The sequence below is a fragment of the Schistocerca americana genome, chromosome 1 (assembly GCF_021461395.2).
Source record: "Schistocerca americana isolate TAMUIC-IGC-003095 chromosome 1, iqSchAmer2.1, whole genome shotgun sequence".
Classification (NCBI taxonomy): Eukaryota; Metazoa; Arthropoda; class Insecta; order Orthoptera; family Acrididae; genus Schistocerca; species Schistocerca americana.
This window is the reverse complement of record NC_060119.1, coordinates 415,954,207-415,979,779: the sequence shown is the minus strand read 5'-3', so window position 1 is coordinate 415,979,779 and position 25,573 is coordinate 415,954,207. Positions and strand designations below refer to the sequence as shown.

Genomic DNA, 25,573 nt, shown 5'->3' with positions numbered 1-25,573 from the left:
AAACCCAGTGGCAGCCTTGAATATCTGAATTGATCCAAATCAATATTTTCCCACATCACACCCCACAGCTCGAGATATAGTAAGGAAGAGGGTGAGTGGCAAAAACTGGGCCTATTCGCCACGCAACATGGCCACAGCGCAAGATGACTAACATATCGCAGAACTATTCATAACGGACCGTATATCATTGTGCACAGTGTAAGTCCATGCTAGGAGCAGTGGTACTGTCTGCGTCGACAATACAACGCGATCTGCTGCGAGCTGGGCTATGGAAACACATTACATTGGGTCGGATTCCAATGTCTCAAACCCGGAAACGCCTCGGACTGTAATGAAAACGTGAACCCTGACGCTTGAGTAAGGATTGGCAGAATGTGTTTCCAGACAAGTCCCTCTTCAACCTGCTTTACTGTGACCTCTGCGTACGCGTCAGCACGATGACGACCGTAATGTGGCTACCTGCATTGTTAAGCGTAATATCTGGCAAACACCTGGTGTGATAGTTTGTGCGCTATTGGATGCAACGCACTGTCTCAATTGCTATGTTTCTGAACAGCAGCCGCTAAAACAGCGATGTTTTAACCGTGAGTCACTGCCCAACCTTTACACTGTACAGTGCTTCTGAGGCAGGACGAGACATTTGGTGACAGGTGTAATGCGCTGTGGTAATATGGAATGCACGACGACAACAGAGAACTATATCCGGCTATAACTGACCCATTGTTTCACTTCAAGAGCAGTGTCTATGCCATTGGGCATGTAATTTTTTATCAATGCTTAAACAATTGTGGTAAAGTTTTTATCGCACAATCATTTATATGTCAATACCTTAGACGTTTGTGTACGTGTCCGACATCAGAATCTGTGGTATATAACAAAAAAAAAAAAAACAGCATAAAGAAATAGATAGTTACATCAACACATGGTTGTTGAAAGTTAGACAGAGACGAAGCTACTTGCGTAGGGTGAAGTAGCAAGAGAGCAGCATCAAACTACACTACTGGAAATGGAAAAAAGAACACATTGACACCGGTGTGTCAGACCCACCATACTTGCTCCGGACACTGCGAGAGGGCTGTACAAGCAATGATCACACGCACGGCACAGAGGACACACCAGGAACCGCGGTGTTGGCCGTCGAATGGCGCTAGCTGCGCAGCATTTGTGCACCGCCGCCGTCAGTGTCAGCCAGTTTGCCGTGGCATACGGAGCTCCATCGCAGTCTTTAACACTGGTAGCATGCCGCGACAGCGTGGACGTGAACCGTATGTGCAGTTGACGGACTTTGAGCGAGGGCGTATAGTGGGCATGCGGGAGGCCGGGTGGACGTACCGCCGAATTGCTCAACACGTGGGGCGTGAGGTCTCCACAGTACATCGATGTTGTCGCCAGTGGTCGGCGGAAGGTGCACGTGCCCGTCGACCTGGGACCGGACCGCAGCGACGCACGGATGCACGCCAAGACCGTAGGATCCTACCCAGTGCCGTAGGGGACCGCACCGCCACTTCCCAGCAAATTAGGGACACTGTTGCTCCTGGGGTATCGGCGAGGACCATTCGCAACCGTCTCCATGAAGCTGGGCTACGGTCCCGCACACCGTTAGGCCGTCTTCCGCTCACGCCCCAACATCGTGCAGCCCGCCTCCAGTGGTGTCGCGACAGGCGTGAATGGAGGGACGAATGGAGACGTGTCGTCTTCAGCGATGAGAGTCGCTTCTGCCTTGGTGCCAATGATGGTCGTATGCGTGTTTGGCGCCGTGCAGGTGAGCGCCACAATCAGGACTGCATACGACCGAGGCACACAGGGCCAACACCCGGCATCATGGTGTGGGGAGCGATCTCCTACACTGGCCGTACACCACTGGTGATCGTCGAGGGGACACTGAATAGTGCACGGTACATCCAAACCGTCATCGAACCCATCGTTCTACCATTCCTAGACCGGCAAGGGAACTTGCTGTTCCAACAGGACAATGCACGTCCGCATGTATCCCGTGCCACCCAACGTGCTCTAGAAGGTGTAAGTCAACTACCCTGGCCAGCAAGATCTCCGGATCTGTCCCCCATTGAGCATGTTTGGGACTGGATGAAGCGTCGTCTCACGCGGTCTGCACGGCCAGCACGAACGCTGGTCCAACTGAGGCACCAGGTGGAAATGGCATGGCAAGCCGTTCCACAGGACTACATCCAGCATCTCTACGATCGTCTCCATGGGAGAATAGCAGCCTGCATTGCTGCGAAAGGTGGATATACACTGTACTAGTGCCGACATTGTGCATGCTCTGTTGCCTGTGTCTATGTGCCTGTGGTTCTGTCAGTGTGGTCATGTGATGTATCTGACCCCAGGAATGTGTCAATAAAGTTTCCCCTTCCTGGGACAATGAATTCACGGTGTTCTTATTTCAATTTCCAGGAGTGTACATTGTTAAAAAAACGAAAAAATTAAGAAATTGCGATTGCATGAGACAATATGGTAGCAGGTCTCCTTTGAGACTTTTTGCCTAAATTGATACAATGCGATGTTATTTGAGCATAAAGCCCGTCTGGGAGTGCTTATCGGGAACCAGAAGGAAGTCTCAGAACACACAACAAACAACTCATTAATGAAAGATACCTGCTAATGTTGATACCTTTGAGTGTACAGAGCGAGGTGGCGCAGTGGTTGGCGCACTGGACTCGCATTCGGGAGGACGACGGTTCAAGCCCCCGTCGGGCCAACCTAATCTGCATTTTTCGTGATTTCCCTAAATCGCTTCAGACTAATGTCGGGGTGGTTCCTTTGAAAGGGTATGGCCGACGACCTTCCCCATCCTTCCTTAATCTAATGGGACCGATGACCTCCCTGTTTGGTCCCCTCCCCCAAATCGACCAATCAACCATTAAGTGGATATCAGACGATACATACTTCTACCATATTGCGAGAACTTCTAGAATCCTTGTGACGAGAAATGATTGCTCACATCAGACCTGTATCTCTCTCTCTCTTTCTTCTTTTTGGTCGGTCTTCTGACTGATTTGACACGGCCCGCCACGAAATTCTCACTTGTGCGAACAATTTCATATCTGAGCCGCACTTGAAACCTACCTCCTCAATTATTTCGTAGATTCATTCCTATGTTCATCTTCCTCTACAGTTTTAACTCCTATAGCCACGCGGACTGAAGCGCCTTTCCACGATTGCGTGGATCCACCGGCAGAGGTTCGAGTCCTCCGTCGGGCATGGGGTATGTGGCTTCTTACCGTAACTTAGTTTTAACTTAGATTAAGTAGTGTGTAAGCTTAGGGACCGGCGACCTCAGCAGTTTAGTCCCATAGGAACTTACCACAAATTTCCAAAATTTCCCTCTAACACCATGGTTGTTACTCCGCGAAGCCTTAACAGATATCTTATCATCCTGGCCCTTCTTCTTGTCAGTTTTTTCCATATATTACTTTTCTCGCCGATTCTGCGGAGAACCTCTTCATTTCTTACCTTGTAATTTACAACATTCTTCTGTAAAACCACTTACGAAAGGATTTGATTCTCTTCTGTTCCCGTTTTCCCACAGTTCATGTCTCACTGTCATTCAATGCTGTGCACCAAATGTACATTCTCAAAAATTTCTTCTTCCAAGTATGGCCTATGTTTAATACCAGTAGACTTCTCTTGGCCAAGAATGTCCTCTTTGCCATAGTCTGCTTTTGATGTTCTCCTTGCTCCGTCTGTCATCAGTTAATTTTGCGACCTAGGTAGCAGAATTCCTTAACTTGATCTACTTGGTGATCACTAACTCTGATGTTAAGTTTCTCACTACTCCCATTTTTATTATTTCTCATTACTTTCGTCTTTCTTCGATTTACTCTCAATACGTATTCTATGCCCATTAGGCTGTTCAAACCATTCAATAGATCCTGTGATTTTTCTTCACTTTCACTAAGGATAGGAATATCATCAGCAAATCTTATCATTGATGTCTTTTCACCTTGAATTACATCTTCCACTTGAACGTGTCTTCTATTTCCGACATTTCTTCTTCGATCTACAGGTTGAGCAGTAGTTGCGAAACACTACATCCCTATCATACACCTTTTTTAATCTCAGCACTTCATTCTTGGCCTTCCATTCTTATTATTCCCTCTTGGCGCTTGTACATATTGTATGTTACCTGTCTCTACTTGCAGATTACCCCTATTATTCTCAGGATTTAGAACATCTTGCATCATTTTACATTGTCGAACGTTATTTCCACGTCGACAAATCGTACAAACACGATTTGATTTTTCTTTAATCTTGCCTTCATTATCAATCGCATCGTCAGAACTGCCTCTGTTGTGCCTTTACCTTTCCTAAAACCATACTGGTCGTCATCTAAAGCAGCCTCAATTTTCTTTTCCACTCTTCTGTATATTATCCTTCTCAGTAACTTGGATGCATGAGCTATTAAGCTGATCGTGCGATAATTCTCGCTCTAGTCGGCTCTTGCAATCTTCGGAATTGTGTGGATGATGTTTCTCCGAAAGACTGATGATATATCGCCAGTCTAATATATTCTTCACACCAGCTTGAATAGCGTTTTGTTGTCATTTCCCTCAGTTACACTAGTTAACAAATTTAAACTTTTTTTTCTGCATCTGGTTTGGAAATCTGTGGATTTCCCTAATTTTGGGGTGCTGATTAAACTGGTAAAATCAGTTTTTCTCTATGACATTTCCTAGACACACAACAGAATAAAAAATGGTAATAGTGAAAATTGACACAATTAAGTCAAACAAGAATACACATTCAGAACGTTTGAAATCAATACTGTTTTGTATGTGTATATGGGCATGATGCCAATAAAAGGTCCAAATTAGTTCAGAAGATATTTTCACCATTAATCGTCTTTGGTTTTTGAAAATGCGACGACGGAGCTCTTCTTTCCTTTGCTGTTTCATCACTCTCCCTAACAAGACCCCAGCAGTAGTCACCCATCATCGAAGGGTTCCAACGGCCTTGGTAACGGTGTTCCATGGTAAGAATGTCTTTGTGAAAGTGTTCACCATGCTCATCGCTTACGGATCCCAAATTTTCCGGGAAGAAATCAAGATGAGAACGTAAAAAGTGAATTTTAAGCGACATTCTACACCTCAAGTTCTTATAGTTGTCCACCAGATCATTCACAACGGTAACAGTTTTTGTCTTTTCTGTTGCCCAAAATTCCCTTCATAATTGCTTTTAAACAAGACCGAGCAGCTAATTGGATTGTGAGTTTGGTATCGAAGGTTGGATCTTTCAGCTATTCTCTTATTTTTGGTCCAACAAATATACCCCCTTTCAGCTTTACCTCACTTAATTTGGGAAACTTTTTTTTAAGTGATTGAAGGCCTCACCTTCTTTATCCAGAGCTTTTATAAAGTTCTTGATAACACCCAACTTGTTACGAAGGGGAGGAAAAAATGATTTTATCGGGCTTAACCAATGGGGTATTGTTCACACTTACGTTTACAGGAAAATATGACTTCCTTATAGGCCATTCCTTGACTGTATAGTGGTTCTTGGTGTCACGGCTGTCCCAAAGGCACAGAAGGTGGCAGTATTTCGTGAATCCAGCCTGTAAAACTGTAAGGAGTGCAACAACTTTTAAATCACAGCAAAGCTGCCAGTCATGATCCTTATATTTAACTGACTCTAACAGCAAAGCCATGGTTTCATAAGTCACGATTTGTAGATCTTCTAGCTCTCCTCTGTAAATCAAAAACAAACAACTAAACATAAAAATATAAGAACAGCAAAAAGCGAAATACTGAATAAGAAAAATAAAAGACCCTTACAAACTCAAAGATGGTACGTGCTAGAACATTTTGAAAGGTATATTCGGATTTTACACACCAAAATACATACTAGTTGCTGTATCACATCCCAGATGCAAAATGGCTGTTGACTAGGGTTTATTTTAGAAATACCGATGAAATATTATGTATCCCTTCTACTTATGTCGTCCAACGCTCTTTTAAATTCTGACTCTAGTATTGAATTCCTTATCTCTTCCCTATCGATTCCTGTTTCTTCTTCTTCTATTACGTCATCAGACAAGTTCTCCCCCTAATAGAAACCCTCAGTGTACTCTTTTCACCTACCCGCCCTCTCATCTGCGTTTAACAATGGAATTCCCTTTATATTCTTAATGTTACCGCCCTTGCTTTTAATTACACCGAAGGCTGATTTGATTTTTCTATATGCTTAGTCAGTCCTTCCGACGATCATTTGTTTTTCCATTTCTTCAAATTTTTCGTGTAGGCATTTCGCCTCAGCTTCCCTGTATTTCTTATTTATTCCATTCCTAAGTGACTCGTATTTCTCTACTCCTGAATTTCCCTGAACATTTTTGTACTTCGTTCTTTCGTCGATCAACTGTCATGTTATGACAAATAAACGTGGTTGCTGAACAAGGCTTTGGAATAAGTGGGGTCGCTATTTGAGTGCTGAGCGATAAACAGCAGTCCTAATTATCTACTGTCATAGAGGAACAGTCACTGTTCGCCCACAATACTACTTTGTAAGCGCGATAGGAGCTAGATTCGTTTTACACATTATTCTGTCTCCGGGTGATTAATTTAGGGTCAAGCTGCGGTGTATTGTGCCCGCAACAGCGTAAGTTGTCAACAGCGAAGAGTCGCTTAATTTCTCTTTAACCGGGAGGAAATCGTATCAGATAACGGATGACACGATACAAGAGTGCAGCCGACGTCGCGTGAGCAGTCAGGGTGCAGTTATCAGATTCGACTTCGTGCACGCCGGAAGTAGCTGCAGTACTTAAAAAAGTATTCGTACGCATGATTAATGTACCCCCGAGCTGAGCTAGAATATCTTTCCTAAGCTGAAACTTTTAAAAGTTGTTGTCCAATGAAAGCTGAATTGGAAACCTGTATAGCCCACAGTGCCATAGCTGTCAGAATGACTTTTATATAGGAAGAATTCGCAAACATTCCGAAAAAGCTATGGCTCTCCAAGAGCCATCAGTGACAGCATAATTCGTAAATGTAACGTACTTAAGATGCGGCATAATGTCTCAAATGGAGTATTGCTGCGTCTTGTGTAATCCGCATCAGATATGATTGACGGAGAAAGCCGAAAAAGTTCGAAGAAGGGTAGCTCGTTTTGTATTATCGCGGAATAGGGGAGAGAGTTTCAGCGATATGATACGCGAATTGGGGTGCCAGTCATTAAAACAAAGGCATTTTCTCCTTTTCATGAGATTTCAATCACCAACCTTCTCCTCCGAACGCGATAATATTTTGCTGGTACCCCCCTACATAGAGAGAAATGATAATTGTAATAAAAGGAGAGAAATAAGAGAACGCACGGAAACACTGAATTGTTCGTTTTTCCCGGGCGCTGCTCGATAGTGGAAGGGTAGAGAAATAGCTTCAAGGTGTTTCGATGAACACCTCGCCACGCACTTATTTGTGAATTGTAGAGTAGAATGTAGAACCGTAATCTCTAAAATGAACACAGGATTAGGCCATAAAGAGTGAACATTTTTAAGGCTAAGATAGGCCAACTGCTAAATTAGAGGCACCTGTGTGAGGATAGAATTCTCTTCTCGCATTGGCGAAGCAGTAGTTTGTCGTGGTGCGTGGTAGTGATGTCATCATCCTTTGTAACGGCCTCCTCAGTGAGAATCCGCAAACTGACCATAGTGACTCAAACAGTGACAGCGCAGTGATCCGTCTGCCAGAAAGACGTCCGGTCGCGACAGGCAGTAGAAGGCCATCTGCGGCAGTTACTTTAACCCTGTCTCATCGCTTCATTGTCATTTGAACAACAAAATAAACTAGCACTACCTTACAAGCATTCACCACAGAGTTGCACATAACCAAAGCATATAGTATAAAATACAATGGAGTCTACCTCAGTATTACAATAAGCTCCACTATACCCACTGAAAGGTGTTGTACTAATGGGAAGAGAAAATGAAGTTAAGAGATGACGGCATTGCCAAGTGAGAAAAAAACTGCCTCTGTTGGACAAGAACACAGAAGGAAGTCAGTCGCAAGAAATTCAAACCAAACATCCATGCGTTCACCTCCAGAAAGTCATAAATGGGTTAGTCGAATGGCCTAACCGAGCAATCGCCTGAAGGAAATCCTTTTGAAATTAACCATCTGTACATTAGTGTGAATGGTGTGAGCTGCGATCAACTCCAATTAACCAACTGTACATTCGGTTGAAGGAAGTCGTCCATAACCTATTAAAACTAACCATCCGTGGAATTACTTGAAAAAAGTCACCTGAATTCTTCCAAATATACTAACCACACGAACACCGGAAGGAAATTAGCCGCAATCGATTCAAACGTGGTAAATGTTCATACACTTTAAACAGGTTCGCCGCAAATGTACTTTGTTTACGCCTGAAGAAAGTCGGCCAAGGCCTATTCCATTTATCAACTCTCACATTGGTCTCACGTACATTGGCCGCAGTCTCCTCAAACTATTCATGCATCCACCTGAAAGAAGTCGGTAATGAACTGTACAAACGAACAATCCATTGATTTGCTTAAATAAATTAAGCCACAGTCTGTTAATGTGAACTACCTGCGTATTTATGAGAAGAAACTCGGCCACACTCTGTCAAACTAACCATCCTTCCATTTATCTGATTGAGTCAATTGCATCCTATCATAATGAGGTATCCATCAAATTGGCCTAAAGCTGTCTGGCTGCGAGCTATTGAAACAAATCATATCTACATTTCCAGAAAGAAGTCGGCTATGACATACTTTAATGAACCATCGACGCATTCATCGAGAGGTAGTCGGCTGTGACACATCCAAACGAATGATACGTGCATTAGCCTGACGTGCCAGATGGAAATCGTGGGAGGTCTGATTGGCATTCCTCCCAAGTAGGATTACAGTGTTTTAATCACTGCACTGCATTGGTTTCTCAAGATTTTTGGATTCACACTAAATTCTTGGCTTACAAGAATGCCTATACACATTTTTTTTCTTATATTATGTTTCAGTTTCTTGAGCCCTTCCACCCTCCAATCCGACAGTTTGGCCGGTCTGTAGCAGTTACATTCACATATTTAAGTTCACAGGTTATTCACATAAAGGAGATTAAATTAAAGGATTTAAATGAAGAAAACGCTATGTTGTAGATAGTATATTTTCTGTGAAGTGGAGTTACACTATGCTGATGAATGACGAGTCTGTCATGTTCAAAGTCGATGGGTCTGATCTTTCTGCGAGAAATATAACCTGTGTATAGAGGGTCGGGCACTTTATACTGGTCTGGTAGGAATGTTATAAAGGGAGTTGTTAGGTTGGGGTAACCAAGGTAGGGTTTTCAGGGGTAGGGGGTTGAAACTTAAGGTAACATAGTTTTTATGTAAGGAGACATTAGGTAAGGAAGATGAATTTCATAAGAAGAAAATGTCACTACACAGATACAAGAACGACTGCTGTAACAAACAGAATAGATATGCTAGTGTACTGGACAATGTACAGTGCTTATTACGACAGCTCTCTTTACAGATAGGGTCTACCTGCTGCCCGTATTGGTCTCTGCCATAGAAGTAATGGCTGTAGAAACAGGTGGGTACTCACCACGACTTGTCCGTTGCCCGGGAACTGCACCACTGAGTTGTCGCCCGATTTGAGTTCCCGTTTGCTCAGCGGCCGCACTCTGAAAATAAGAAACACAGTCTCAATGCCGATTAATGCAGATCGGTGGAATTAATAAAATCAGTGCAAATATAAGAGTATGTGGTACGAGAATGTTTTGGGAACTTGAACATTTCCATCTTTGACATGTAGAGCCGTCCGTCCTTCCGAATGACTCTCCTAAGACTGCACAGTCACTAAACTGAAACAATATGCATGGAAAATTTTGAATCTGCGTCTCAATCTAAGTAATCTTATATTCAGCGCTTGATTTGTGACGGTACGCACTGGTTCGCCGTACAGGTACCTCTGACGAGAAAAAATCAGAACCGCGGACTTTGAGATGTGGTTTGATAGAACTTTAGCTGCAGTTGAAGCTATGTTAGGCAAAAGATGTATTGGCACTTTTGAAATGCTCAGGGAAGTGTTAAAATAACGTTTTAAGAAGTATGAATTCCAAAACCGCCCACGGTAAGAGGTCACAGTATCGGAACCTTTTTTTAACTTTTTACAGATCAAGCACTGCTTATATTTAATATAATTAATGTGATCTGGCTATAGATGTAAAAACAATTAGAAGCATGCTGCACTAATATCGCGCTATGTGGCCTGCGTGCAGTATGGCACTTTTATTGTATTGTATGTTAACCGGGGACCTAGAAACGACGGAGAGGTTCCGTCCCCGCCGTAACCCCACGACGAGTACCGCAGTCCACTTCACCCTTCCGCCACCCCACCCCGAACCTAGGTTATCATGCGGTTCGGCCCCCGGTGGACCCCCCCTCCCCCCCCCCCCCCCCCCCCCAGGGAACGTCTCACACCAGACGAATGTAACCCCTAAGTTTGCGTGGTAGAGTAATGGTGGTGTACGCATACATGGAGAACTTGTTTGCGCAGCAATCGCCGACAAAGTGTAGCTGAGGCGGAATAAGGGGAACCAGCCGGCATTCGCCGAGGCAGATGGAAAACCGCCTAAAAACCATACACAGACTGGCGGATTCGTGCCGGGGATCAGGCGCTCCTTCCCACTCCGGAAAGGTATGGCACTTACGACATATAGTACTGCAGCCGCGCGGAGTGGCCACGCGTTTTGGGGTGCCATGTCACGGGCTGCGCGGCCCCTCCCACCGGAGGTTCGAGTCCTCCCTCGGGCATGGGTGTGTGTGCTGTTCTTAGCAATAATTAGTTTAAGTAGTGTGTAAGTCTAGGGACCGATGACCTCAGCAGTTTGGTCCCTTAGGAATTCAGATACATTGTAGTATTGTAAGAAGCCTATCTTTTCTTCTTAACAACAGGAAGTTGCGAAAGCGCGCTGATACCAGCGCCCAGGCACCAACCCTTTGTGACGCACGCGATCCCTACACACGACAGAATTGCAAAATAGTTGGCGGACGAACTATTAACTGGCGAACACTAGTCAACTGTCTTGACTGCCACATTACTGAAATAATTTTTGAGGGTCCCCAAACTGGCGTTGATCCACAAGACTATGTTAAAAACTCACGACTCTGACACACTGTGTAATGCATTACATCAGTTCGCTTTCTGTCAAAAAAATAGCAAGATCCAACAATAGTGCTGCAAAATCCAACGCTGTCTTCACTTAATCTCCATCCCATCACACAAAATAGTTTCTGATAGCATACCAAAAGACAAATATTTCAGCTTCCATGGAAACAATACAATTTAGTTTCTCACTAACGAAACTCACAAAGTTCAGTTCTACCACTTAAGTGTCACAGCTGTCTTCAGCACCCACTACAATAAAGCAGGTATCCTAAAATCATTAAGCCCTGCGGGCACAGGGGTCATTGCAACTCCACGGACCACACTCACGCTAGTACATCCCCTGCCAGACTCAAATTCTCAATCAATACCCGCTCCCAGCCAGTGTCTCTAATTCCTTTATGCCTCAAGTCTTTTAGTCAATCAGCGATATGGCTGCTCAATGAGCGGCCATGGCTGAGTGGCGATCATGTCTAATTGGTTCATTCTCCTCTATAGCAAATTTTCGATGTTTCTTCATGTCTAGCAGAAAAAACCTGGAACCTAATTCTGTGTAGTAATGACCAGAAAACTTTCCGTTACATCTTGGAAAACTTCTAGACACTGGTCGTACCACGTGCTAGGCCAGAAACTCCAGTCAGATTTCCATCTTGCATTGAAAATTTCCCGTGTGCCACATATCCCCTAATGCTATGGACAAAGGAGTATCCCAGCTCTTGTTCTGTTCAGAACATCTTGTGAAAATCCCATTGATGCCCTGAGTTGTCTCAAACATTACACAGGTCTTTTACACCTCTATTATTATTATTTGCATTTACTGCCTCATTGGACCACTTTAGTCAATCATTTCTCCAGTAAGCGCATGTTTTGTTCTTTTGTATCTGTTCAGTATCTTTTCATTCATTCTGATCTTTCCTGTCTTTTCTCATCTGTAAATACCTCTTTCATTGTGTGTCGTTCGTCTAGTTTTGGTTTAAATCTTATTTTCTTTCCTTTCAGCTTCTTGAGATTTTCTGTCTTGTTTTGCAGATCATCCAAGGTTATATCTAGTTCTCACATATCCTCTTTAATTTCCTTGATCCATCCTACGTGTTGCTTCAGATTTCACAGTTTCTGCATAATTTTTCTTGCTAATGTGGTGTCTGGTGTCCTTATTATGTGGCCAAAGAAAGAAATCCTCTTTTTACGTGTAGCATCTGTGATGGGCTCCAGTTCCCTGTGCACTACTTCATTCGGCACTATCCGCCATTGTCCTTCCTTCTGGTATTTTTTATTTATGCATGTTTCAGCTTTTCTTCTCTCTACTTCTAGTATCTTTTCGACCCTGTTTCTCTGAGTGACTTTAAAAAGAGTCTCGCTTGCCTATGTTACCTCTGGCTGAACCACCGTCCTGTAGTGTTTCAATTTCGTTTGAATTGGTAGACATTTCTTATTGTATGTAGACCATATTAGTTTTTGAGGTTTTATCATTTTATTGTTTCCTTCTTGCCAAGCAGGTTTTTCATCCAAATTGTGTATTATAATCTCTCCAAGATATTTAAATTGCTTCACTATTGTAATTTTTCTGTTGTCTAGTGTTACGTGGTCTGTTAAGCATATATCCGGAGTTCTGCAAATGTTTGATCTTCTCCACTTGCTGTTGGTGGGTTTATATTTTCTGGTGGGGTTTTTATTGGAGATTCTGTGTTTATTTCAAGAAGCTTAGGAGGAGCTTCGCAATTTATTAGTTTGTTAAATGTATCTGCTAAAATTTCTGAATTTCTTTTATCACTATGGGCCACCTTATTGTTTTTATCTTTTAGCATTAGTGTTGGGGGATTATATCTTTGGAGTTGTCTTCTGTATATTTTGTTGTAAACTCGTGAGTTTGTTTTCTTACTATTTGTTTCTATCAATGTATATCTTTTTAATATTGACATCTAAACCTCCTTAATTTTTTTGAGACATCTTTCTTTGTTTTTTGAGTTCCAAGTAAGATTCTTCTGTTTTTTGACCCTCACACCTGGTGTCTATCTTCCACAGCTATATCACATTCGTCATTCCACCACTGGTGTTTTTTCCTAGGAATTATTGGGGCGATTTGTTCAGCTATTTGTTTGAATTGAGGAATTATTTCATCCAGATCATCTGTTATTTTTATATTCCTAGTTTGTTCTTTATATTTCTTGTTATTTATCAATTTATGAGGGTCATAGGTTTTCTTTTTCAGTTGGGTGAATTTAATTTTTATTTTTATCAAGTAATGATCTGATCTGGTGTCAGTTCCTCTCAGGACTTTCACATTGTAGTATTCCTTGTGGTAGTTCTTATCCATGCAGACATCATCCAACTGCCATTCTCCTTTTGTGGAGTCTGGGTGTTTCCAGGTTTTAAGTTTATTTGGTCTTCTCATGAAGTATGTTGATTTTGAATTCCACCAATCTCATGCCATTCTGGTTTGTTCTTCGTTGTGCTGGCCATTTCCCTATTAGATCTTTGTTTCTCTTATCCCTTCCTAATTGGGCATTAAAGTCTAGAATTAAAATTTTGGTGTGATTTTTGTTGATGTTTGTTGCTGTCCAATCAAAAAACTCCCAAAACCCATGCAAGTCTTCTCTGTGGTCTTTTTTTTTATTTTTGTCATTAGTTTCGGCATGGGCATTTATTATCGTGTATCTTCTATTTGCCACTTTTATAGTTAATGTTGAGAGCCTAGGAGATTTTGCTTTGAATTCTATTATGGAATTTATCATTTTGAGGTTGACCACGAATCCTGTTCCGAATTGCGGCATTGGTTCTTTGCTATTTTCCCTTGTATTCCATTGTAAATTCTATATCCTTGTGATTCCATTGGTTCTTGATCATTCTCATTTCTTTAAGTCTGGTTATCAGAATCCCCAGCCCGATCCATTTCGTCTGTCAAAATTTTGAGTTTAGCTGGTTGAATGAGAGAATTTATACTGTGTCGCTATGTTACTTATCTGTCCTGTCTTGAGACTAAGTGTCGGTCTGCTGTCAGTCTTGGGTATTTTATGATGCTCCGACTCATCTAAGTTATCTTGTAAGTGACTGCCCACTGTATCTGAATGCAGTCTTTCCTGGCTGTTGCCTTAAAAGATTTCCTTCCATGGTTGATTGACTGTCAAGGGTGTTCAACCCTGTGTGGAGCAAGCTTCGACTTGGAACGTCCCCTTGGAAAAATTATACATGACTGTGTTTAAACTGACACACAATATTTTTAGCGCAACGCAATCTGACTTTCAAAAATCCCTACAATGGCCCTGAATAACATTAACCTATACCTTTCACAAATCACTTACCTCACAAAAATCTTTGTTACTCGAACTACTGCAATACAGCGAGCACCACTACTGCCAGCTAAATAAAAGATTCAAACTACTGAAGGCACTAACTACTGATAGGCATAGTTAGCAAATGAAAGATTTTGATAGAGAGCAAACAATGTATTTACCTTAATGGTGTTCAAAAGCCATAATATAAATAGCAGTTCATGACATCCATTCTTACAAATTTACTGTCTCTGTCCAGATCATCCGCTATCAAAACTCCGCCATCTTACTCCCCACATCCACCACTGCTGGCGGCTCACCTCCAACTGCGCAACGCTATGCGCTGTTAACAGCCAACTGCCCAACACTACAATGGCGAATATTGCAACAATGCCGACCAGCCTCAGACTGCACACAGCACAGTCAGTGATTTTCACATAGAGTGCTACATGTCGTTACCAATATAAAAACCTAAACAGCCTACTTACATAGCCCCCACGCTCCCCACAAAAAAATTTTACAGATTGGTTTGGGCAGTGGCCAATACAGATTTGAAAAAATTTTCATAATTACAATAACAAAGATATCAAATGCACACACTTATTGATACAATGTTGGTCAAAAGCTAAAATTTTCTCACAGTCCATAAAGACAATCCTGATCATTCATCACAGTAAAATTGCAGTGTTTTTTTTCTCAAAGTCTGAGCAGTAAAAGAAAATGCACACAGAAGTAGTGGATTTCCATGCAATCTTGAAGAAGTAATGTTGTCCTTCTAACGGAAAGACAATGCTGACTCTTTACATGCAGACAGGTAATGGGCCACAACAGAGCAAACCCACAGCAGAGTCAGTTGAAGTTTTGAAGAATATTGGTAGGTAGGTCATCACAGAGCAGACCCACTGTAGTCCTAGTAGAGATTATGGTATTGGTGGGCCACCAGAGGTGCAGACCCACTGCAGTCCTTGTAGTGATAATGGTATTGGTGGGCCATCAAAAATGCAGACCCGATGTAGTCCTTGTAGAAATAATGGTATTGGTGGGCCATCAAAGATGCAGACCCACTGTAGTCCTTGTAGAAATAATGGTATTGGTGGGCCATCAAAGCGCAGACCCACTGTAGTCCTTATAGAGACGGCCAGCAGCCATCTGTTGCGACTCTGCAGGTGCACAGTCACCATCAAAGAGTCTTGCGGACAATATAGTAAGTCCATAAATCACCACTTGTGCACTCACAAAGTTTTTGGAATTGACCTTAGAACCAGCAGTGCTGTTATCCAGTCCCTTGCTGAATTATCAACACACGTGCAAGCACTAACAGTCCCAACTTCTCACATACTGTGCATATATTATGACCAACAGAAATGTGTGCAGTGAAATGTTACTTAATTTGAAGAACTGGTGTCTATACAATTATAAATTTACAACATAAGAATACAATTACAAAGGTACAAAATACATCATTAAAGAACATAACAATACTGATAACATTTGTAGTAGTACAAGCTTTACAAAAGAACAGAAATAAACAAATACAACAGTGTTACAGGAATTATGACATAAGTACATACATAAAATAATGAGAATAGTTTTTGGAACATCAATTTCACACATGAGCATTGGAACAGAACAAAATTAATAATGTGTAAACATCTTTACAAACTATTAATGCAAATTATATTTGAAGATAACAGTATTCCTCATCATAGTGAATGTAACTGAGTATTAGAAAAATTCTACAATGTAAATCTTATTAGCTAAACACATAAAGATAGGAAGAACGCAAATACACAAGGGTATACAAAAACATAGCGGAATAATATGAAAGGACAGGACAGAGTTTGTTTTCAGTGTAACATTTGGTACTGCAGTCCAACCCAAAACTTCATTCCATAGATCTTTCGTCTTATTTCAACATTTCTTTCCATCAAAAAAATCCTATCCAAGCATGCTTTCTGTATTTATATGTTCACATATTTCTTACCTCATTATATATTTTCCATTATCTTACCTCATCATTTCTTTCCCAGAAAATCCTACCTAAACCTGTTGTCCTAAAACCCTACTTTTTTGTTCATATCCTCTTTCAAAATACTTTTTTGGCCAAACCATTTTTCTGTAGCTTCTCAATGCATTTCTTCCGACTCATCACAACTCGTTCTCTTATATAGCCTACCCCATCTTAAGCTAACTTAAATCTACTGAGCTCAGATGCTAAACTATGGGATGAGGCAATGCAGCAGCACAAAACAATTAACACAAACAGCAATGACAAAAAAATGGAAATTGGCAAAGCAAGCAGCACTAAATGTGATAACTTATATCCAAACATGACAAACCCACAAGCAGAAAAACTAGTACACTAAAGACAACAATGCAGATAAGGGAAATGTCTATTCACATCTTAATGTCTATGTAATTAAAGTGGTGCACCACAAGAAGTTATTCTACCAAAAAAATTACCAACTAGTTGAAAATAGAATTCCGTATGCAATTCCTGTGAAGGGAAATGTCTTTTTGTGCTCCTTCGTTTTTTTTAAGTAGATCATAAAGTTATTATTTACTGGATCTGTAGGCATAAAATATTTATATTAGTACATCTATAAAATTTTATTTTAACCAATGCTGCAGTGGAGCTAGATACAAATATTAAACAAAATGAGCAATCTCTCAACTACAAAGACAATAGATATAAAATGTTTCTCCTCATTTTATTAGGCATTTTAGTAAATATCATAAATTACGAGCTCCACAGTGTAATCATATGTTTTCAAGTTTGAGCGTATCGTATTTGCGTTGCTTTCTAGAAAGAAATGTCAATAGCGAGGATAATGGCCTCCTTTTTTCTTCACCTGTGCCTCTGAAAGGCACACACTAATGGCTTTTTTTCCAGGTGACTGTCGCTCAGCTGGGTCTCCACAGCACATTATGTCAAGGTCATCTACCTTCTTTACTGAAATATTTATGGCAGCAGTTTCCACTACAGTGACAGTCTCATATAAAATTTCACAGTATGAGAATTTGCGTTACAAATGTGTAGAAAGTGGTGGTGGTGGTGGTTAGTGTTTAACGTCCCATCGACAACGAGGTCATTAGAGACGGAGCTCATGCTCGGGTTAGGGAAGGAAATCGGCCGTGCCCTTTCAAAGGAACCATCCCGGCATTTGCCTGAAGCGATTTAGGGAAATCACGGAAAACCTAAATCAGGATGGCTGGAGACGGGATTGAACCGTCGTCCCAAATGTGTAGAAACAAAATACTTTAAATATAATAGTGTCCAAAAAATTTTCGTCGGCATTGTTATACATTCACGCATTTACACACATTTCATAACTCTTTAAAGTACGATTCTTGGTTTCCATCATCCTTTTTCACAAGTCAGAGTCCCTAACCACTACTCCTTACTCCTTACCTTATTACACATATACATATTCATCAACACGTCTTCAATATTTCATCATAATAAATACATAGCATAATCAGATTCCTCATATAGCATCATCTCATTGATCATAAACATACCTCAACAGCATAATACACATCATCATCATAATAATAACATCATAATAGATCAATCACATCTCAAAATCATTGTAGCTTTCTGAATATTTTAAAACCTAAAATAAATTCTCTGCTCATTTAAGAAGTGTCATCTACCTCAAACGTACTTTAAAAATCATGATCCCATACCAAATACGACATTCAAAGCTCTCATAGTATCACAATGGTTCCGAAAAAATATGAACAGTTCACAAAGTACAGACAAAATACAATTCCATAAGTGTGAAGTTATCCAACAGTGTAATAACGTAATAGCCGGCCGAAGTGGCCGTGCGGTTAAAGGCGCTGCAGTCTGGAACCGCAAGACCGCTACGGTCGCAGGTTCGAATCCTGCCTCGGGCATGGATGTTTGTGATGTCCTTAGGTTAGTTAGGTTTAACTAGTTCTAAGTTCTAGGGGACTAATGACCTCAGCAGTTGAGTCCCATAGTGCTCAGAGCCATTTGAACCATTTGTAATAACGTAAACATCTGTCACTGATGTAGTAAAATAAATGTTTGTCTCTCAGTTAAATGATCAGATAGCTGTGTAATTCTGTTAGAGAAATAGTTAAATGATCAGATAGCTGTGTAATTCTGTGTTAGAGAAATATGGTACCGATGTGTAAAGTTGTATAAGCAAATACCATATTAGCTAGGGCTCCTTGTGCTTGCCAAACACATGATACACAAAGTAAGCGTGTTCCCCTGAGGATTAATGTAATTGTACCCTCAGGTTTTACAGATTACAGCAATGGAATGAAATGTATCACGGAAAACCTTTGTATCTTTGTGATTCAAAAACCTTTAAAAATAAATGTTTTAAGTACAAAATTATTCACTCAAATACATGTCCTTTAGCGCTAAACTGTGCGTCTTGTTGTAAGATAATCTCTGTCATTACTTAACGGTAAAAATGAGCCAATTGTCGTAATTATCGTCGTCCATAAGCGAAGTTCTGTAGAAGTCAATGTACTTATCTCGTAATAAACAAAAGTGAAATGCTATGCATATAGATATCTTAGTTATTACGCTTATTGCTACGATGAAGTAAGTACTGTACTGCAACGTGTTGCTGTGCTACGGAAAAGGCTGTCTCATTGTAGCTATACCACAAAGTTACTACTAAAACATGTTTTCCTTTCCAGAAGAATTCAGAAAAACTGTGCAGAGATAAAACAGGTACACTGCAAAAGCAACAATGTAAATTGTGTCACACATTAGTAGCGTCGTGATATAATCGTCTAGCTGTCAAATAAACTAACCACTGTGTCATCTGGTATCTCTCAGAAAGTACTTTAAATCCAGAATGGATTTTCAAGTAAACCAAAATGTTGCATTAAAAACTCATTAGCAGTACCGGTATATGTTCTAAGTATGTGAGCCTTATAGTCGTTACGTAATCGTGCAACTAACAAGTAAGAATGTACACACACAATAACACTGTGTCGTCTGTTCACTATGACAATGCATTCGTAATTACTGTCTAAATAAGTTGCCCAGGTTCTTGACTGGATAGTTAACTTTAAAACATAGTTGCATGTTAACAGTTTCTAAGTGTGATAAAGCATACTAGTAACATGAAGTGAAAAGTTTTATAGCAAAGACAAAGTTAAAAAGCAGATTATCTTTCAATAAACAGTTTTACGTGTGAAATGTGGTGCAAGCCTTTACTCTTCCTACTATGCAGAGCTCCAGCTTCAACGGAATTATCATGTGGTATATGGTACACCGGTAAAGAATGTTCAAATTTTTCTCAAGGTTAGCGTCTATGTAATTTTTCTCTGAGCCAGCCGGCGCACGTGACTGCCAGAGGTGCGAGTCATTGTCTGCTATCTCTTTGTTGGCGTGCGTCGTTATTGGGATTAGGAGACCTAACTTCTACAAATTCACCTTATCAAGAGGGCCCTGCCCTGTCTGAATTACGCCAGTTCTGATGAAATTCAGGTCTGTCGTTTTGTCGGTAGTTTACATAGTTTCTTTTTTGTGGTCATGTGGTGGAGAATTTCTCCCAGAATCGTAACTGCGCGGTGGACCCTTGCGTCTGAAGTTATTCTGTCTCCCTTGACACTAATTATTTTGGTTCCCATATTGTCTGTTTCTATGGTTGTCTCTGTCACAATCATTACTATGGAAATGCGATCTTTCTCTGTAACTATTATTACTCTGCCAACGGTTGTCATACGGGTGGTGTCTGTTTTGGTCACGATTTATGTTGTAAGAATAGCCTTGTTGTATCCAGTTATTATTTCTGTCGTTGCGGAATTGTGACGGATGTGACCTATAATTGTTGTGTTCCTGTTTTCGCGTCCCGCGATTGTCAGTGTCAATTTCCAATTTTTTTAAGAGTCCCTGAAAAGCTTTAATGTCGTCTTTGCAACGTCCTGCCAAAATAATATGTAGTAAATGTTCAGGCAATTTGATTAAGCAAATGTGGATGAGTTCTAAGGGGCTGTAAGGGTTTGACAGGTACTGATTCTTGTGCAACATGTCTTCAAAATATTTCACAAGACTGGAAAATTCAGATTGTTCGAAATGTTTCATCATTATGATGCTATGTTTTACTCGGTCTTGTGTAGCTTGAGACCAATATGCTGAGAGGAAGGCATGATAAAATTCTCCTTCACTGTGACAATAGTGAATGACTGATCACATTCTTACAGCTGGTTCATTCTCTAAATAGCCACACATAAATTCTAATCTGTGCTCTAATGACCAGTTGGGAGGAAAACAATGAGAGAATTGATGAAGCCACGCTTGTGGATGAATGTCGTTGCCGGAATTCTTAAATGTTTTGAATTTACGTGTAGTAATGAACAACTTATAGTCAAAATCATTGTGTCGGCGAGTCGCATATCGGTTATTGTTACGTCGTGTCGGCGGTTCCATCTCAATATTCGGTGCACCTTGCCAAATTCTTTCATAATTTCCGAAGTGCCCTGTGTTATTATTTCGCGGCTTTTCCGTATTTCTAAGTCCCTCTTCCCGTGTTGGAGCGGGAGTGTCCTCTGAAATATGTAATTTTTGTATTACTAGTTCCAACTGATCTTGTACTACCCAGATTTCTCTTTTGTATTGCGTATTAATTTGATTCTGATTTTGTTTGAATTTCTTAATTTATTCATACTCTTCTGTGTCAGTGATGGCTACAGGTCTTGTGTCATTCAGATCATCATCTATCTTTGCAGATAAGTTAGTGAACTGATCCGAAAGTTCGGCTACTTTCTCCGATAGTGCACTTATTTCCTCAGTGTGTTTTTCTGAACCAAGTTTCAGAGTGTCCATTTGTGTTGATATCGTATCTACTGTGTCCTTTAAGTTATCCTGAGTTTTTGCAAGTTGCGTAACTGAATCGGTAGATGCAACTGAGTCAATTTTAGCTTGCAAGGTCTCATGATTTTCATGAGCAATAGTTTGCAGTTCTTTTATGGCTACTTCGTGATCCTGTAATGCATTTTCATGCCGCGAAAAAATAGGTTGGAAATGCTCACAAATTTGTGTTTTTACGTCATTACAGACTTTTTGATATTTCGATTCGATTTTATGTAACTCAGTAGTTAAATCTTCACGTGTTTGTTCAAGCGTGGTGACAGATTTTGTTCCATTGCGTCTAACTTTTGAAGATTTTGTCCCATTTGTTTCTGATTTTGTTCAAGTGTTGCGTCTAACTTTTGTAGCCTTTGTCCCATTTGTTGCATTAACTGTAATAACAATGCACTGGTGTCTGAAACATGTTCCTCAGTGCTATTCGGCAGTGCATTTGAACCGGGAATATTCGCATTTTTAAAAGCGGAAAATGTGTCTTGACTTATTTGAGAAAACGGTGAGTACGCAAAACCTGAATCTACAGTATTTGCAAGATTGTGTCCTGCCATTTCGGATTCCTGAGGCTAGCTGTTGCCGACCGATCGATCGATAATGCTTCCCTGTTCACTAATTGTTTCACTGTCTACACCATTATTTGCAGCCCGCTCCATTTCCCTATGCACAATTACCAAATTACTACTTTGAACATTAGTTAATTCATTACACGGTGGCGCTGACGCACTGCTTTCGTCTTCACTGTCATTTCTCAGTTTACTTTGGAGCCTAGTATTACGTTTTTCACACGCCATTATTGTCACAACATTTCACACGATAACACAGAAAAGCACAATTTGAAGAGCAAAATAAGAAAACACATTAATATAGCACTGAAAATAATATCTAGTTAATTGCAAGCACAGCTGCGAAAACTTGGTGCAAATCTACATGCATGCCACAACTGTTTTACTGTACAACAATGTAAAACTACAACATTAAAGAAAATTCTCTCTATAATTACGCTCTAGCAATAAACAATAGCTACACTAATTACACAAACTACAAGAAAAAAATCAGAAGATTCCAGTGAGATATCCTCGGCTAAGGGTCGACATGTGAAACGTCCCCTTGGAACAATTATACATGACTGTGTTTAAACTGACACACAATATTTTTAGCGCAACGCAATCTGACTTTCAAAAATCCCTACAATGGCCCTGAATAACATTAACCTATACCTTTCACAAATCACTTACCTCACAAAAATCTTCGTTACTCGAACTACTGCAACACAGCGAGCGCCACTACTGCCAGCTAAATAAAAGATTCAAACTACTGAAGGCACTAACTACTGATAGGCATAGTTAGCAAATGAAAGATTTTGATAGAGAGCAAACAATGTATTTACCTTAATGGTGTTCAAAAGCCATAATATAAATAGCAGTTCATGACATCCATTCTTACAAATTTACTGTCTCTGTCCAGATCATCCACTATCAAAACTCCGCCATCTCACTCCCCACATCCACCACTGCTGGCGGCTCACCTCCAACTGCACAACACTATGCGCTGTTAACAGCCAACTGCCCAACACTACAATGGCGAATATTGCAACAATGCCGACCAGCCTCAGACTGCACACAGCACAGTCAGTGATTTTCATATAGAGCGCTACATGTCGCTACCAATATAAAAACCTAAACAGCCTACTTACAGAGGTACAACTAATAATGCACATGATATTACTTCCACATACATGTAATACACGGTCGAGTCACATTAATACGACCAGCGCCTCTGTTCGACATCAATGTCCAATAAGCACTCACAGACAGCAGGTGGCAGCACTAGCAGTTGAGGGTATATTAAGCGGGTCGGGGAGACGGGTAAAAACAGTACAGTCGTTGTCGTTGAGCGGAATCGGAGGGATTTATCGTACGTTCAAAAGAGCATCATCATTGGCTTTCGGGTCAAGGGGGAAAGCATATCCGAAACGGCTAAGTCTGTAAACTGTTCGCGTGCCACCGTGGTTAAAGTATACCATGCATGGCAAAATGGCATCACTGAAAGCCCGTGCCGAGCAACTGAGGTGCACCGCGGACCATAGATAACAGGGGCGAACGGCAGCTGCGGAGAGGGGTACGGGTGAATAGACGTGCAGCTGCTGAGCAACACACCACCCAGATGAATCAGGGGGCTTTTTTCTTCTGTCATCAGACTTCTGACTGGTTTGATGCAGCCCGCCACGATTTCCTAGCCTGTAGCAACCTTTTCACCTCAGAGCAGCACTTGCAACCTGCGTCCTCAGTTGTTTGCTGAATGTGTTCAATCTCTGTCTTCCTTTACAGTTTTTACCCTTTACAGCTCTCTAAGCTATTCCCAGATTTCCTTATATATATCCTACCATCTTGTCCCTTCTTCTTGTCAGTCTATCCCATATATTCCTTTCCTCGCCGATTTTGCGGAGAATCTCCTCACCTAATTTTCAACATTATTCTGTAGCACCACATTTCAAATATTTCAGTTCTCTTCTTTTCCGATTTTCTCACAGTTCATTTTTCACTACTATATAATTCTGTGCACTAAAACAAGATACTTAGAAATTTCTTCCTTAAATTAAGCCTAGGTTTGATATTAGAGACTTCTCTTGGTCAGGATTGCTCCTTTTGCCAGTGCTAGTCTGCTTTTTATGTCTTCGTTTCTCCATCCATCAACGGTTATTATGTTGCCTAGGTATTAGAATTCTTTACTTTCATCTAGTCCGTGAACATCAATTTGATATAAAGTTTCTCTGTATTTTCATTTCTGCAACTTCTCATTACTTTCATCCTCGTTCGATGTCCTTTCAGTCGCCATTCTTTACTCATTAGACTGTTCCTTCCTTTCAGCAGATCCTGTAATTCTTCTTTACCTTCACTCAGGGTAACAATGTCATCAGCGAATCTTAACATTGATATCCTTTCGCCTTGAATCGTAAGCCCACTGTTGGACCTTTCTTTTATAACCATCATTGCTTCTTCTACGTACAGATTGAACAGTAGCGGCGGAAGACTACACCCTACCTTTCACTCTTTTTACACTACTGGCCATTAAAATTACTACACTATGAAGATGACGTGCTACAGACGCGAAATTTAACCGACAGTAAGAAGAAGCTGTGATATGCAAATGATTAGCTTTTCAGAGCATTCACAAAGGTTGGCGCCGGTGGCGACACCTACAAAGTGCTGACATGAGGAAAGTTTCCAACCGATTTCTCATACACAAACAGCAGTTCACCGGCGTTGCCTGGTGAAACGTTGTTGTGATGCCTCGTGTAAGGAGGAGAAATGGGTACCATCACGTTTCCGACTTTGATAAAGGTCGGATTGTAGCCTATTGCGATTGCGGTTTATCGTATCGCGACATTGCTGCTCACGTTGATCGATATCCAACGACTGTTAGCAGAATATGGAATCTGTGGGTTCAGGAGGGTAATATGGAACGCCGTGCTGGATCCCAAAGGCCTCGTATCACTAGCAGTCGAGATGACAGGCATCTTATCCGCATGGCTGTAACGGATCGTGCAGCCACGTCTCGATCCCTGAGTCAACACACAACAACCATCTGCACGAACAGTTCGACGACATTAGCAGCAGCATGGACTATCAGCTTGAAGACCATGGCTGCGGTTACCCTTGACGCTGCATCACAGACAGGAGCGCCAGCGATGGTGTACTCAACGACGAACCTGGGTGCACGAATGGCATAACGTCATTTTTTCGGATGAATCCAGGTTCTGTTTACAGCATCATGATGGTCGCATCCGTGTTTGGCGACATCGCGGTGAACGCACATTGGAAGCGTGTATTCGTCATCGCCATACTGGCGTCTCACCCGGCGTGATGGTATGAGGTGCCATTGGTTACACGTCTCGGTCACCTCTTGTTCGTATTGACGGCACTTTGAACAGTGGACGTTACATTTCAGATGCGTTACGACCCGTGGCTCTACCCTTCATTCGATCCCTGTGAAACCCTACATTTCAGCAGGTTAATGCACGACCACATTTTGCAGGTCCTGTACGGGCCTTGATGGATACAGAAAATGTTCGACTGCTGCCCTGGCCAGTACATTCTCCAGATCTCTCACCAATTGAAAACGTCTGGTCAATGGTGGCCGAGCAACTGGCTCGTCACAATACGCTGGTCACTACTCTTGATGGACTGTGGTGTCGTGTTGAAGCTGCATGGGCAGTTGTACCTGTACACGCCATCCAAGCTCTGTTTGACCCAATGCCCAGGCGTATCAAGGACGTTATTACGGGCAGAGGTGGTTGTTGTGGGTACT

General features: G+C 41.4%; 1 protein-coding gene across 1 annotated transcript in view; it reads right to left on the bottom strand.

Moving 5' to 3' along the window:
* LOC124555078 (kinesin-like protein KIF12) overlaps positions 1 to 25,573 on the bottom strand; it is a 653,823-nt gene that overhangs the window by 354,955 nt on the left and 273,295 nt on the right. The window contains exon 5 of the mRNA XM_047128907.1: positions 9,572 to 9,650. Within this exon, the coding sequence (XP_046984863.1) occupies positions 9,572 to 9,650 (79 nt within the window). The remainder of the gene's footprint in view (positions 1 to 9,571; positions 9,651 to 25,573) is intronic.